This window comes from Ictalurus punctatus, chromosome 26 (assembly GCF_001660625.3).
Source record: "Ictalurus punctatus breed USDA103 chromosome 26, Coco_2.0, whole genome shotgun sequence".
Taxonomy (NCBI): domain Eukaryota; kingdom Metazoa; phylum Chordata; class Actinopteri; order Siluriformes; family Ictaluridae; genus Ictalurus; species Ictalurus punctatus.
The window spans coordinates 7490554-7506445 of record NC_030441.2 but is presented as its reverse complement, the minus strand read 5'-3'; the positions used below and the strand labels follow the sequence as shown (position 1 = coordinate 7506445).

Below are 15892 nucleotides of genomic sequence, written 5' to 3'. Positions count from 1 at the left end.
CTTACTTCAGTCATGAAACGGTCGGGACACGTGAAACACCATGGAGCACTTGGAGCAATAATGGAACAAAACATGGCTGTTCATCAAACTTTGTCAGATATAGTCTCTTTCTGTGTCCCATTTTCTTTCTAAAATACCACAGACCTACACAGACATTGTGTTAATGCTGGTCATGACTGGGGTTGTGAGAGCAGAAACTCACTCCAGCTTGATAGCATTCACACATTCCAGCCAGCGAATGAATATGTTGCTAATCCAGTAAACTACACAATAACGTTGGTAATGTGTCAGTTGTTGATTTCATTTCTGACATTTCTTTATAGTGGATGGTGGAGTATCAACGTGGTCTCACACATAATTAAGATAATCAAGAAAGCTACTGTCAGGGATGTGTTATATGTTCATAACAAAATGTAAGATTGATTTGTATAAATGGACTCAATGGTGTCCTTTAGTTTAACGCTTTATTTTAAAATGGTAATTTCATATGAGATCTGTTTGTACAATATCTTTCCGTGTATAACGGGCATTCACTGTCTTATTCGCATACCATTATCAGTACTATTCTGTGTCGCTTTTGTGTTTTTCTTACCTGGATCATGTGTAAATCATTCCTTCATGGTGATATACGTAATACATTAAAGATAACACACAACTGTGTTCATAATAAGAAATAACACAATCACATTGACTGCTTGACTGCTGCAGTTGCACTTCACTCCTGCATGTGATTTCTGCGAGGTTTCTTTGAAATGCAGATTTTTTAATTTTTTTTTTTTTTTCGTGTAAGTACTTATTGTGTTACACCAGTATGAAATGACTCTCCACCCTGGTTATTATCTGGGGTTTATAGAACTATTTATTTCAGTTCAATTCAATGGTATTTTGGTAGTCCTTTTAACAATAGACAATGATACAGAGCAGAAAAATGGATGTGGATTCTGGATGATATCGGATAGTTGTCTTCTACAGTCGTATACTACATTGTATACTAATTAAAGCCAAACGATGATATGTTAAAAGCTTGTTCAGGATGAGCATCATAGTCTTTCTGATTACAGCAGCAGTACTTACTGTAGATAAAGTCTACGGTTTCCAGGTACAATATTCTTCTGAAGCAAAGGTGAGGCTTTAAGCATAAGCTGTTTTTGGGAAGGGCAATATTTAGAGTATTGATGTTGGACCATCCACAACAGCAGAGATTATTTCACTTCTTCTAACCACCATAACCCTGCAAGAATCGCTTGGAAAACACATGCAAACAATAGCAACAATGAAAGGTCACAGATTACCCCTGCACTTACACCAGTGGGAGGGTTGATGTTATCCTTGTAGAACCTAGAGAAAGTGCACAGTGAAGTCTAGGTAGAAGCAGTACAGGCTTTTAGCATGGCAAGCCTCTAAATAACACCCAGGAGAAGCAGGTGCACTTTGTAGGTGCTCCTCATGACACCTACAGGCCATGGTAGTGTCATTCAGAACCCTGTGACTCAGCCTCTGCTTATAAAAAGGAGCTATGACCTTGGACAGAACTCCCAGATTCAACCACAAGCTCACTTCAGACAGTCACTGGCTACCAGTGACCATTTCAGTTAAGCAGTCTTGTAAAGAGGTAGCTAAATAGACTTCAGCACAATGGGGAGATCCTATACCTACAGGGAATCTTTTCAGATAAAGCTTGTTTCACCACTTTTAGAAAGGCATTAATAGAGAGATGCTGTCCATGGAGATGTGGTGTGGTGTGATCAATGGCTGTCACATCCAGCATGCGTGCATTTGCTGTCTAGCAGACCCTGAAGAATAATTAGCATCTTTGTATGCACCAGACCCAGCCGATGAGGTGCACACCATTCACGGAACCCCTTCTACCTAAGCGCATATGAGGCCAGTGTACCATGGGCTCTTGTGTTCCGGAGAATTGGCAACTCAGTCCAAGGGCCCAGACCCAAGGCGCAGGCAGTATCTGAGACAGCAGATCTGCTCGAGCGGAAGGCGTCAGGCTAGTGAAAGCAATAGTGCAAACCAAGGTCTTGATGGCTATCTCAGCGCAACAAGCCTGTAGTGTACTTGCTGAATTCTGTACAAACACTTACTTGAAAGAACGATTCAACGCTCTTTAACTTTTCACAGAGCTCAATTAAAACAAAAATATTTTATCGCTTTTTTTTCTCACATTTTCCCCTATGATGATTTTTAACATTTTAAAATCTTAGCAACACCTAAACAGTGATTCCATGTAAACAGACCACCCTGCTGAAACAAGCTATAGAAACCCTCACAGAATTTGTGATGGTTTTAATGGTTATAATGGGAATTGTACTTGTTTTTATGGAAACTATAATGGTCCTTGTGGGTCTCTACTGGTGATTTGCTGCTTTCTATTGATGGCATGTTATGTCTAGTGGATACCATTAAGTAATGGTAATGGTTTTAATGGTTAGCTGGTGGTTTGTAAGGGCATCCATCCACCCATATAGTTTATGTACCGCTTATCCCACACAGTATTGCAGGGAGTCTGGAGCCTATCCCAGGGGGACTTGGGGCACAGGGTGGGGGACACCCTGGACAGGGTGCCAACCCATCACAGGGCACAATCACACACTCATTCACACACTACAGACAACTACCCACTACAGTGGGGGGGCTGTGGCTCAGGTGGTAGAGTGGGTTGTCCACCAATCGCAGGGTTGGCGGTTCAACTCCTGACCCACATGCCAAGGTGTCCACTGAACCCCAAACTGCTCCCAATGGCAGGCTAATGCCTTGCATGGTAGCGCTGCTGTTAAGGGTGTGTGTGTGTGTGTGTGTGTGTGTGTGTGTGTGTGTGTGTGTGTGTGTGAATGGGTGAATGCGTGAATGAGAAACAGTGTAAAGTGCTTTGTAGAACCAATACGGTTAAATTCCATGCATGTCTTTGGTCTGGGGGAGGAAACTGGAGTACTCGGAGAAAACCTCTGAAGCACGGGGAGAACGTGTTATGTCTAGTGGATACCATAGTACCATAGTAATGGTTTTAATGGTTAGCTGGTGGTTTGGAATGGTATCCATCCACCCATCTATTTTCTATACTGCTTATCCCACACAGAGTCACAGGGAGCCTGGAGCCTATCCCAGGGACTCGGGGCTCAGGGCAGGGTACACCCTGGACAGCGTGCCAACCCATTGCAGGGCACAATCACACACTCAGGTTCGAGAATCAAACCTCCAACCCTGGAGGTGTGAGGCAACATGCTGACCACTAAGCCACCGTGCCCCCATTGTAATGGGATTTGTAGTGGAAACCATTAGAATCTCTGTGATGGTTTCTATTGTTTCAGCAGGGTAATTTGTTAGATTATTTTATTGACATCCATCCATCCATCCATCCATACACCCTGGACAGGGTGCCAGTCCATCGCAGTATTTTATTGACATTTTTGGAGATAAACACTACATCATTTAATACTCTATTTTTATCCATCAGTTCAAAAGCATAAGCAAATGAAACGATGCACGTATTGTTAATAACTTTTGTTAACAGGTTCTACAGCCTCTAGTGGGTAAGATATGATAAGATATGGAGATAATTTAATCTCTTTAGAAGAAGAGATGGTGACTCCTCGGTACTGCTATATAAACTGCTGTTGAGGCGGAACCTAAAGTTTGGTTCCTGGCATGAACACGGAATGGTTACAGTGAACACACAGCGGATGTCAAAGCATGGAGCGTTCTGTGCGCAGTAATTGATTGTTTATTAGGTTTACAGAGTCGTGTGTGTGTGTATATTTACATTACTTAATCAGTGTTCGTTTGAAACAGGAATTGACATGGCGTGTCAGAGAGTGTGTCAAATGGTGCAGCGCCGTAAGTTTGTCTCTTTAATCTCATTCCCACACTGACGCTGTTGACCTTGATTGGACTCCTGTAGTTAAACACCATCTCCAGCCTGGATGATGTAAACCTACTGCTCGACTTTATTTGTATAGCGCTTTTAACAGTACACACGATCACACAGCAGCTTTACACAAACCCGTCTGTAGGTTTAGATTCCTGTGGGGAGAGACAGAGGTGACGGTAGCAATAAAAACTACCAAGTTGTGTCTCATCCAAATGATTGCTGGAACACGAGGCTGCTCAGACTGCACAAGACACAGAACAACGATTAGTAATTTATCTGAAGACCTTTCTTCATACTGAGACTGTCATAATATCTCTCATAATCTCCCTGCTGAAAAAACAATACAAAACCTCATAGAATTTGTAATGGTTATAATGGGAATTGTATTGGTTTTAATGGAAGCTGTAATGGTCCCTGTGGGTCTCTAATGGTAATTTGTTGCCTTCTATTGGTGACGTTATGTCTAGTGGATACCATTAAGGACCAGTAATGGTTTTAATGGTTCTAATGGGAATTGTATTGGTTTTAATGGAAGTTGTAATGGTCCCAGTGGGTCTCTAGTGTTAATTTCTTGCCATCTATTGGTGGCATGTTATGTCTAGTGGATACCATTAAGGACAAATAATGTTAATGGTTATAATAGCAACTGTATTGATTTTAATGGAAACTGTAATGGTCCCTGTAGGTCGGTTAGTAGTTTGTCACCTTCTGTTGGTGGCACATTATGTCTAGTGGATACCATTAAGGACCAGTAATGGTAATGGATTTAATGGTTAGCTGATGGTTTGTAATGTTGTTTGTAGTGGAAACTACAATTTCTGCATTTCTCCAACCAACCATGTTAAAAAGTTCATATGACCCGTCCATCACACACTTAATCAGTTAATCAGCCTCCACCCTTTTCTCTGGATTGTCAGTCTTCTCCATCTCAGTGTTTGTTTTGCATGCAGCAGTCTGGACGCACCTAACTGGTGTTCATTTATATTCAATGATGCCAATAATCCTTCTGTGAATAGTTGTGTCTTAACTTAACTGGTACTGTACCTTATACCTTTATGTACTTTATCTATCTCATACTGAATTGCAAGCACGTGGTATTGTATTTATTGCGTCGTATTCGTTTTATTCTGTTATTATTATTTAAATAATCAATAGGCCCACTCTTAGCTTTTGTTTCTCTTTAAACTCTTAAGACGAGTGTGTGTTCGTTGCAGGTTTGGTGTCCAGTGCGGCAGCTGAGCGTCTTTCTGCGTCTGAATTGCGCAGTTGGCGTAGTACCTTGTTCTCCAAAGAGCAAGCTCGCCAGCGCTCACTGTATCCCCGCGTTGAGAAAATCGAGGTGACCATGGATGCCCCGGGGCTACAGGGAACACTTCTGGTGATGAACAAGGGCATGTCCACGCCATATAGCTGCGCAAGACGTGAGTAAAACTCCACTTGTTTAATTAGTTCTCTTCGAATGAGTGTTGGGTATATGTGACTATTAGGTATTTGGCTGGGATGGAAACCTGCAGCCGTTTGTGGATAAAACAGAAGATTGGTATAAGGGATTTACCTTATTGTATTGTACATCATAATCTTAAATCATAAAGCATATGATAATCACCCAGTTGGAGCATAGATTTTTTTTTTCTTCCCAATTTGGTCACCTGCCAGTTCCCACCCACCAGCCAGCTGTCCCTCATCATACAACAGTTAGCAACCAGAGAAATCTAACATGTGCTTCCCCTGAGACACACAACTCCAGCCACTGCATCTTTTCAAGCTGCTGCTCATGCTGCATCACAGGGCAGCGTTGCACACGTGGAGGAAAGCACTATCTGCTCTCTTCCACATACAGTGGTGCTTGAAAGTTTGTGAACCCTTTATAATTTCTACATTTCTGCGTAAATTTGACCTAAAACATCTTCAGATTTTCTCACAAGTCCTAAAAGTAGATAAAGAGAACCCAGTTAAACAAATGAGACAAAAAATATTATACTTGGTCATTTGTTTATTGAGGAAAATGATCCAATATTACATATCTGCGAGTTGCAAAAGTATGTGGACCTTTGCTTTCAGTATCTGGTGTGACCCCCTTGTGCAGCAATAACTGCAACTAAACGTTTCCGGGAACTGTTGATCAGTCCTGCACATCGGCTTGGAGGAATTTTATTCCGTTCCTCAGTACAGAACAGCTTCGACTCTGGGATGTTGGTGGGTTTCCTCACATGACCTGCTTGCTTCAGGTCCTTCCACAACATTTCTATTGGATTAAGGTCAGGATATTGACGTGGCCATTCCAAAACATTAACTTTATTCTTCTTTAACCGTTCTTTGGTAGAACGACTTGTGTGTTTAGGGTGGTGTCTTGCTGCAAATTTTCCTTTAGAATTTGCTGGTATAATTCAGAATTCATCTTCATTGTTCCATCAATGATGGAAAGTCGTCCTGCCCAGATGCAGCAAAACAGCCCCAAACCATGATACTACCACCACCATGTTTCCCAGATGGGATAAGGTTCTTATGCTGGAATGCAGTGTTTTCCTTTCTCCAAACATAACGCTTCTCATTTAAACCATCATTCATGGTCTCATCCATCCACAAAACAATGACTGCATTGACTGAGGCATTATAAGGAGTCGAACTCATAAAGTGTGAACTCTTTTCTCTTGTCCCACCAGGGAGCCCTGGACCATAGATTTGAAACTGTATGGGAAAGTGGTCACAAGTAATATGTCTTAAAAGTGGCTTACATTCTAAACATGCTACATTTAATTGTTTCTTCTTTATTTCATGTTTTATTTCAAGTAGTGCTTGCTGTGATGTATTGAGAAGTCGTCAGAAATATGCAGGGTATTGCAGTCGTGTTTGTTAACCTGGCTCATTCTTTACCTAGCATAATCTTTGCAGAAAGACTAGGCAAGTTGAGAAGGTAAATTAAATGATATCTACATTGGTATAGGGAAATATATTCATAGATACAATTAACCAAATGTATGCAAAATGCCAAATCCCTACGTTGTGGATGAAAAAGCAAAATGACCCAATTCCACTGGAGGACTCGGCATCTAGCTGTCGTGGTTGTGGTGCAATAAAGTCGGCCATCCTTCCATATTGTGAGTAATGCATGAAGACTCAAGACTAGCATCTGTGAACAAGGAACAAGTTGTAATTGCTGCTTTGCCAAATATGTGTGGCGTCTGAATTTTTCAGATGAGTTGTTAAGCCTTTTTAATCACTGGACTCTTGATGTGGTTTTGGATGCTCCATGAGCCATAATAAGTTCATTATAGTGATAACAATAAGGAGGTAAAGTTTTAGGTGTTGTGCATGGAACAGTTTATGGAGCGTTATCAAATGCTGTAAATGTAGTGCTTTACTTAAAACCGGCACTTTAAAAACATCTTGACTAAAATTGAATTGAGCGTTTGTTGCTTTGTTTCTTCTTTTTTTACTTTCTTTCCCTTTCCTGTCGTCATTTTGCGTTCGTCTTGCTTCACGTTTCAGATTTGACAGAATGGCACGTAACGAGTGCAGCTCTCGCCCTGGTGGACGGAGAGCCATGGCACATGCATCGTCCGCTCACTCGCTCCTGCTCGCTCACACTGCTCACATTCAAAGATGCCAATCCTCAGCTCGTTAACCAGGTACTGAACCGCTACTGACATGTGGGGAATTTGACGTGCAGCAATGGGAATATATTTTTTTTCTTTCTACGTTATCAATACATGTTTTTGTGTGTTAGGCGTATTGGCGCTCCTGTGCAGCCTTGTTGGGCCAAGTGCTTGACGACGCCTTTAAGGAGGAGTACAGTGTGGAGCTGCTGAAGATTCCTGAAGTTCCTGGTACACATTTAAAACTTCAGAGCATAAAACAGTACACACAGCAAACATACAAGTGTTTCAGTAACATATTGACAGATTACTCAATGATATCCCAATCTACCAACTTTTAGCTCCATCTGCTTTACGTTCTTGTTAGTTACACTAGCTTAGGTGTTAGACAGAACACAGCAGAATTATTGGCACCCTTCAAGAGGAAAATGATTTGTGTAAAATCCTCTCAAAACCCTGCGTGGCAAAAATTATAGGCTGCAATGGTTTTTGTTGTTGAAAAAGCATAATGTGATATGATGATGTGAGTCGCATGCATGTTAAATGATATTGTGTTTTCTTGAAGTGTGTCCATAGTTAGTGTCCACATATGTTTAAGCAAAGGGTGCCAATAATTCTAGAGTACATATGTGAGGCTATTTAGATTACATTTCTTTGTGTCCTGTTGTGATCTCTACCTGCTACAGACAAATGAAACATAATAAAACATATACAGTGCCCTCCAGTAATATTGGCACCCTTGGTAAATATGAGCAAATAAGGCTGTGAAACATTGTCTTTATTGTTTAACCTTTTGATCTTTTGTTTAAAAAAATTCACAAAAATACTCAACAATTGCAAACACACACAACATCCAAAAAAAAAATTGTTGTTAAATATAGGTGTGCAACAATTATGGGCACCCATATGAATTCATATGAGAAAAATATATTTGAAGTAAACACCTGGGTGACGAGAAACATCATCACAATGGGTAAGAGCAAGGAATATTGCTGTGATTGTGGCAAAAGGTTGTTGAGCTTCACAAAATGGGGCGTGTCTATAAGAAAACAGCACAAGCATTGAAAACGCCCATTTCACCATCAGGGCAATAATTAAGAAGTTCCAGTCAGCTGGAAATGTTATGAATCAACCTGGAATTGGACGTGTGTCTATATCGTCTCAACACACTGTGAAGAGGACGGTTCGAGTGGATAAAAAATCTCCAAGTATCACAGCTGGAGATCTGCAGAAGTTAGTTGTGTCTTGGGGTCAGAAAGTCTCCAAAACTACAATCTGAAGTCACCTACATCACCACAAGCTGTTTGGAAGGGTTTCAAGAAAAAAGCCTCTACTCTCATCCAAAAACAAACTCGAGCGTCTTCAGTTTGCCAGACACTACTGGAACTGGAACCAGAGGTGTTTTGGTGCACACAGAGAGGTAGCCATATGGAAAAGTTCCTCATGTCCACGGTTAAATATGATGACGTCTCTTTAATGTTTTGGGGCTGTTTTTCTGCAGAGGACCTGGGCATTTTGTTAGGATACATGGCATCATGGACTCTATCAAAATATCTACAGATATTAAATGAAAACCTGACTGTCTCTGCCAGAAAACTTCAAATGGGCCGTGATCGGATCTTCCAGCAGGACAATGATCCAAATTACACTTCAAAATCAACACAAAAATGATTTACTGACCACAAAATCAACCTCCTGCCCTGACCATCCCAGTCCCCTGACCTGAACCCCATAGAAAACCTGTGGGGTGAACTGAAGAGGAGAGTCCACCGGTGTGGACCTCGAAATGTGAAGGATCTGGAGAGATTCTGTATGGAGGGAACGGTCTCAGATCCCTTACCATGTATTCTCCAACCTCATCAGGCGTTATAGGAGAAGACTCAGAGCTGCTGTCTTGGTAAAGGGAGGTAGCACAAAGTATTGACTAAAAGGGTGCCAATAATTGTTGCACACCTATAATTCATTTTTTTTTCTAAACCTGTGTTGTTTACAATTGTTTGATATCCATGAGAGCAGAGAATTTTTGTGAATGTTTTGAACAAAAGTATAAAGGGTTAAGTATTAAAAACAATTTTTCACAGCCTTCTTTGCTCATATTTACCAAGGGTGCCAATATTAATGGAGGCTGCTGTATAGGCTTACGTTCTCATTTTTTTAGGTGGTAGTAATGCGTCTTTGCTGTTTCGATGTCTTTAGTGACTGCTGGTGCTTTCTGCTGTGACGTGGTCCTGGATCCTCGGTTGGATTCCTGGACTCCATCAGAGGTCTGTATATTGTAATTCATGCCTAGTATGGTCATAATGTTAATACTCAAATAATAATTCAAATAACAACTGTTAATATTCTGTTCTGAAACATTGCTTTAGTAATTCAGACATTCAGTTTGGCTAAATGATGTTTTATTTGATGGCAAGTTTAAACAATAAGGCCTCTGTAAACATAATCTTATGCACAGGGCAAATACAAGTGGGAATAACATAATTCTTAGCATAACCAGGGTTTCCGTGGGACATTGAAAAGCATTAAAAGTCCTTAAATGAATTTTTAGCAAAAATTAAGGCCTTAAATGGCATTAAAAGTCATTACATTTTATTCCTACACGCATTACAATCTTTTAGATAGTTTTGAAGAAAAAATAAAATTACCAATTTATTTTTAATGTAGCCTTCATAATTAATAACTTTGATTTGCTGTCGCAAAATATGTACATTGTAGTGATAAACACGTGGAACCAGTTTGGTAATTGCCTTCGGCTGGTGCAAAATTGCCGTAACGCCGGATGCTTGGACGGCGGTGGGCTGGGACATGGAGAAGTACAAACTTAGAGCAGAGAAAGTAAATTTGTAAAGTCACAAAGAAATGGGCAAGTGCAAATTCCAGCAAAAGTGGCTGGAAGGCGAAGAATTTAGGACATGGTTGTAGCCTGTTGGTGATCAACATGGAGAAGGATTTTGCAGTGTTTTTTTTTTTTTTTTTTTTTTTTTTTTTTTATAAACAAAGTATGTAAGCTAGGTACAATGGGTGTCAACGCCATTAAAAGGCAAACAGCAATTAACTATGTGTAGTTACTTTGCCATGACCGACAAAGTGACCTCTTCAGCAACTTCTACCACAAACACCACAACTGCTGCTGTAGTGGCAATTGTTTCCAGCGGAGCCGCTACCGAAGGAGAATCAAGCGACCTTCGAGCAGCGTTTGGTTGGCATGCGACACCGCAGGCGAAGGTGCTCTGGTGTCTGAACACTGCCGTGCAGCACCACTCATACGCATCCAGTGAAGGTGTTTCTGAGGTGTTTTCTTTGTTCCTTCACTGTCCAGACTGATCGAACTTGGGATTATAGTTGAAGGAGGTCTCATGTATTCAATGGCGGTATGATTTACACAAACAGAAACTTAATGGCTTTATTCCAGTCATGGCCTGATCTTTCATTATGTCTAGCATTCAACATCTGGTCGATTGGTACTTTGTTCAATCAGTTTTGAAATATCTGCGAATAAATTTTGACATTTTAAGCTGTTCAGAGTGATGGGGGTGCTACCACCACTCAGTGGTCAAGACATTGGACTTCTGACCAGCAGCACCACCAAGCCGACACCACTGGGCCCTTGAGCAAGGCCCCTAATCCTCAACTGCTCAGTTGTATAAATGAGATGAATGCAAGTTGCTTTGAACAAGTGCGTCTGGCAAATGCTGTAAATGATGCAGTTTATTTAAATTTTGTAGATTTTCTCAAATATCCAAGATTATCATCATCATTGGTCATTGTCAAACTGAACAATTCAGAATTTGGGGCATGGGTAGTTTTAAAAATTTATCGTGTGTGTGTATATGTGTAATATATAATATATATATTAGAGTATCTGTGGTTTGTCATGGGGTCGTGTATGGATTGCATTAAAATGTTTAAAAAGGCATTAACAAGCAAAAAAGCATTCAGTTAGATTTGATGATACCTGCAGAAACCCTGATAACTCTCAGAGACGAACTGGGAAATTTCCCTTCGCACGTAGCTGTTATGGACTAATGATGAAACCTGTGTGCAACTTTCTTTGACTCTGCCGCTGATTGACCCACAGGAGAACCTGCGCTCATTAACTTGTGAAGCTCAGCAGCTCATGCTTAAAGATTTACCCTGGGAGCCCCTGGAGGTGACGCCCCCTGTAGCATTGGAGATCTTCTCTCATAGCAGGTACCCCCTCCTTTCTGACTGAAAAGCCGTGATGTTAAAAAGCAGGCTGTATGTACTCATATTTTTCTGATGTCTGCCTACATTTAGCCAGTGGAACAGTATTACACCAAATGATTAAGTAAGAGTAGTATGAGTAAGGAATGGAAGAACTAATCCTAATTTAATGTGTAATCTTTCATGGTATTAAGTTATAGTTATGTGACGCATGACTATTTTGAGCAGTATCTGTATGGTACTTGCTCTGCCCTGTAAGAAGTTGGTTATGGAAAGTACATTTCCTTAATTATCATCATGAGTTGAAATCTGAATGCACGTAACATTTTTCTTTATAACACATTAAAAACATCTTTTTTTTCACTATGCAGGTATAAACAAGAGGAGGTGGAAGAAATGGCTGCTAATTGCCCCAGTGGCACAGTGTCACTATACAGGTCAGGACACACAACATACACACATACAATCCCCTCGGAGACTACTGGAACATCAACTTCATTGTTGTCTGTGCTGTACACCAAAGACATTTGGGTTTGAGATCAAAAGATGGATGAGACGAGAGTTTAGGATTTCAGCTTTTATTTCTTGGTATTTACATCTAGACCTGTTAAACAACATGAAACATAGAACCTTTTGTATCAGACCACCCGATTTCTAGGCGAGCAAAAATATAGGAACAAATAAATCTTAAAGTAAATAACCCTTAATATTTGGTTGCATATGCCTTGCTTGCATTAACTGCATCAAGCCTGTGACTCAATGACATCATCACCAGATTGTTGGTTTCTTCTTTTGTTATGCTTTTCCTGGCTTTTAACTACAGTCTTTTTCAATTGTTGTTTTTTTTTGGGGGGGGGGGGGGGGCGGGGGTGTTTCTCCCTTCAGCCTTCTCTTCAGGAGGTGAATTGCTGCTCAGTTGAGTTAAGGTCTGGTGATTGACTTGGCCAGTCTTGGTTCCAGAACTTTTGAGGCTCATCTCTGTATTTCTTTACAAATTCTAGTCTGTCTTTCTGATTCATCTTGTGGTATGGCCTCTAAATTTCTCCTCTCAAAGTCTTCTTCCAATGGTGGATTGTCCTGTGGAGGTTGTTGTTGTTGTTGTTGTTTTTGGGTTTTTCTTCACAGCTCTCGCAATGTTTGTCATCAGCTGTTGTTGTTTTCCTTGGCCGACCCATTCAGTGTGTGTTGTTCAGTACACCAGAAGTTTCTTTCTTTTTCAGAACATTCCAAATTGTTGTTGGTTAAGCCCAAAGTTGCAGTGTTTTTAAACGATAATGTTATTTATTGAAGCAAAAGAGTTATCCAATACCAACTGGGCCTGTGTGAAAATGTATTTGCTCCCGTAGTTACAAATTCCCCAAATCTATGAAGCTGCATTCATGATGGGGTTCAGCTGGACTAGACGCAACCAGACCTGACTACTGTAAACCCTGTTCAATCACACCAACACTTAAACAGAACTTTTACAACAGCATGAAGTTGGTTAAAAGGTCTTACTCAGTAAGACACAGTGCCAAAGTTGAAAGAAATTCCAGAAATGATGACGAAGAAGGTGATTGAAATGCATCAGTCTGGGAAGGGTTACAAAGCTATTTCAAAGTCTCTGGGACTCCAAAGATCCACAGAGAGAGACTTTATCTCCTAATGGAAAAACTCTACACAGTAGAGTCTACCTTCCCACAAGTGGTTGATCTTCCAAAATTCCTCCAAGAGCACAGCAACGACTCATCCAGCAAGTCACAAAAGAGCCAAGAACAACATCAAAGGACCTACAGGCCTCTCTTGCATCAATAAAGGTCACTGTTCATGACTCCACTATCAGAAAGACACTGGGGACAAATGGCATCCATGGAAGAGTGGTGAGGAGAAAACCACTGCTAACCCTGAAGAACATTAAGACTCATCTGAATTTAATCAAAACACACCTTGATGATCCTCAAAGCTTTTGGGAGAATGTTCTGTAGACTGATGAGTTGAAAGTGGAACTGTTTGGAAGACAGGAGTCCTGTTACATCTGCCGTAAACCAAACACAGAATTCCACAAAAAGAACATCATAGCTATGGTCAAGCATGGTGGAGGAAGTGTGATGGTGTGGGGATGCTTTGCTGCTTCAGGGACTGGGCAACTTGCAGTAATTGAGGGAAACATGAATTCTGCTCTCTACCAGAAAATCCTAAAGGAGAACGTCCGGTCTTCAGTCCGTAAGTTGAAACTTAAGCGCAACTGGATTATGCAGCAAGACAACGATCCAAAGCATAGGAGTAAGTCCTAGTCCTAGAAGTAAGTGAAAGACTGATCTCCAGTAATCGGAAGCATTTGGTTAGTTATTTCTGCAAAAGGTTGCACAAACAGAAAGTTGCTTAAACAAAAAGTTTAAGAGGGGGCAATTAGTTGATAGGTGTTTGATAACTTTTTTTGCTTCAAGAAAAAAAAACTATTGTGCAACTCAGGTTGCCTTTGTTTTATGTTGTATTCGTTTGAAGATCCATCACTATTTAGTATGAGATATACACAAAAACAGAAGAAATCAGGATGGGGCAAATAATTTTTCACAGAACTCTATGGTCACCAATCAATATATAGTTGCACACATGTAAATCTTCAGATACTTATTACAAACTACACTCAAACTACATTTCACACCATTAGTGAAAATAATGATATATTGTATTCTCATGTAAACTTTGCCAGCAGTGTTGATAAGAACCTTGTTGTTTTCAGGTGTGGGGAGCATGTGACACTATCAGAGGGCCCCCTGGTGGCCAGAACAGGTCTGTGCTATCAGTATGAAGTAACATCACTGCATACGCTTGGAGAAGGACGCTGGGGTTTACAGCGCCGAGCCCAGGGCCTCTCACTTCCCCTGAACCTCACGGTACAGTAATCATGTATACAGTAATAATGATCCAGCTATTTGTATGGGTGTAGGATAGAGTAAAGAACGTGTGCTTGAACATATACTGGTCAAAACGACAAAAACTCAACATAAACAGAATAAATGACCTACTATTACAAAGGCATACTTTATATACACATAACAATGGTGCATGCGTATCACCCAAAAAATCATGGTGTCGGTTTATATTTTGTTTATCCAATATTTCTCTGACTGCTATAATGATTAACGGATTCATCGTCATTCTGAATCGAGGGTTCATCCAGGGAATGGACTGGATAAAGGTTTTAGCTTTCTAAAGAGCTTATAGATGGAACCATTTCTGAAAGGGAAACCTTCTGTTTTAAGGGTTCTCCCAGAACCACCCTTTCATATATACTGGTATGAAGCCAAATCATTCAAATCTTCTGAAGTAGTTCAGATAACTGTACGCTGTATTAGTATAGATGATGACGTCATCTGGCACTGCTGTTGAAGTGTGTTATAAGACGTTTATAACAAACATATATAAGAATACCAATAAATCGGAGAAAACAGCATTTGTATTTGCTTTACCAAACTACTGGATGACAAGTGAGCGTAATAATAAGTGTGCTTTAAACAGTATTATAGAGATGTACAGAATTAGACTGAGCAGAACTGCATCTTGTGTCTGTCTAATGTTTCCTTGTTTATTTTTCCTCCAGGTTCACCACGCAGTGTGGAGGAAGCTGAGGAAGAGAGCTGAGAAATTGGTAAGACAAATGCGAACTTGACTAAACCTGTACTTTCGATCATTTCACTCGTACTGCTATTTTTAGGACTGAGTGTAACAGCAGTCAACTTCTGTACCTTACAGGTGGAGATTCCCTCATCTGCAGCCATTAGACCTGTGACCACACCCCCTTCTCCCAAAGCCACTCCCTCATCTTCCCAACACTGACCTGCAACTAATCATGCCCATATAAAATTCCTGTTTCATCTTTGTGTAATATTGTTATTGAATAAACTACACATGGCATTTTGGTGTGTTCTTTTAAAGTTGATGGATGTAAGATTTTGGAATATCATTTTGTCTGGTGGAAATGTGCTTTTCCAAACTTACTTGTGAAAGAGATTTGACGTTGACTTGATTGTCACAGCTACCGAGTATTACTTTAAACAAGAGCTTGTCGTTTTAGTCATGGTCAGCTGGATAGCTCTGACTGTGACGGCCTGATCAAGCAGCAGTGCCTTTGTGTCTCGTGTGTGTTAATGGTGCTCATATCTACAGGAAAAACTGTGTATGGCATTGTATGTAATCTAGCTCACAGACCAGCTAGCATATATATATATTATACCACAGAGGACAGATCTGT

At 40.5% G+C, this 15892-nt stretch overlaps 1 protein-coding gene across 2 annotated transcripts; it reads left to right on the top strand.

Moving 5' to 3' along the window:
* The first annotated feature begins 3647 nt into the window (after positions 1 to 3647).
* mrpl39 (mitochondrial ribosomal protein L39) lies at positions 3648 to 15555 on the top strand. Of its 2 annotated transcripts, none has more exons than XM_047151323.1 (10): positions 3648 to 3843; positions 5092 to 5298; positions 7367 to 7506; positions 7605 to 7704; positions 9670 to 9737; positions 11552 to 11664; positions 12030 to 12095; positions 14381 to 14534; positions 15242 to 15289; positions 15400 to 15555. In XM_047151323.1, exons 1-10 carry the CDS (start codon positions 3807 to 3809, stop codon positions 15475 to 15477), a joined length of 1011 nt encoding a protein of 336 aa, XP_047007279.1. In that variant the 5' UTR covers positions 3648 to 3806; the 3' UTR covers positions 15478 to 15555. The 2 variants fall into 2 exon arrangements, with proteins under 2 accessions (XP_047007279.1, XP_017313727.1); XM_017458238.1 differs by having other exon boundaries at positions 15394 to 15555.
* Positions 15556 to 15892: the final 337 nt, after the last annotated feature.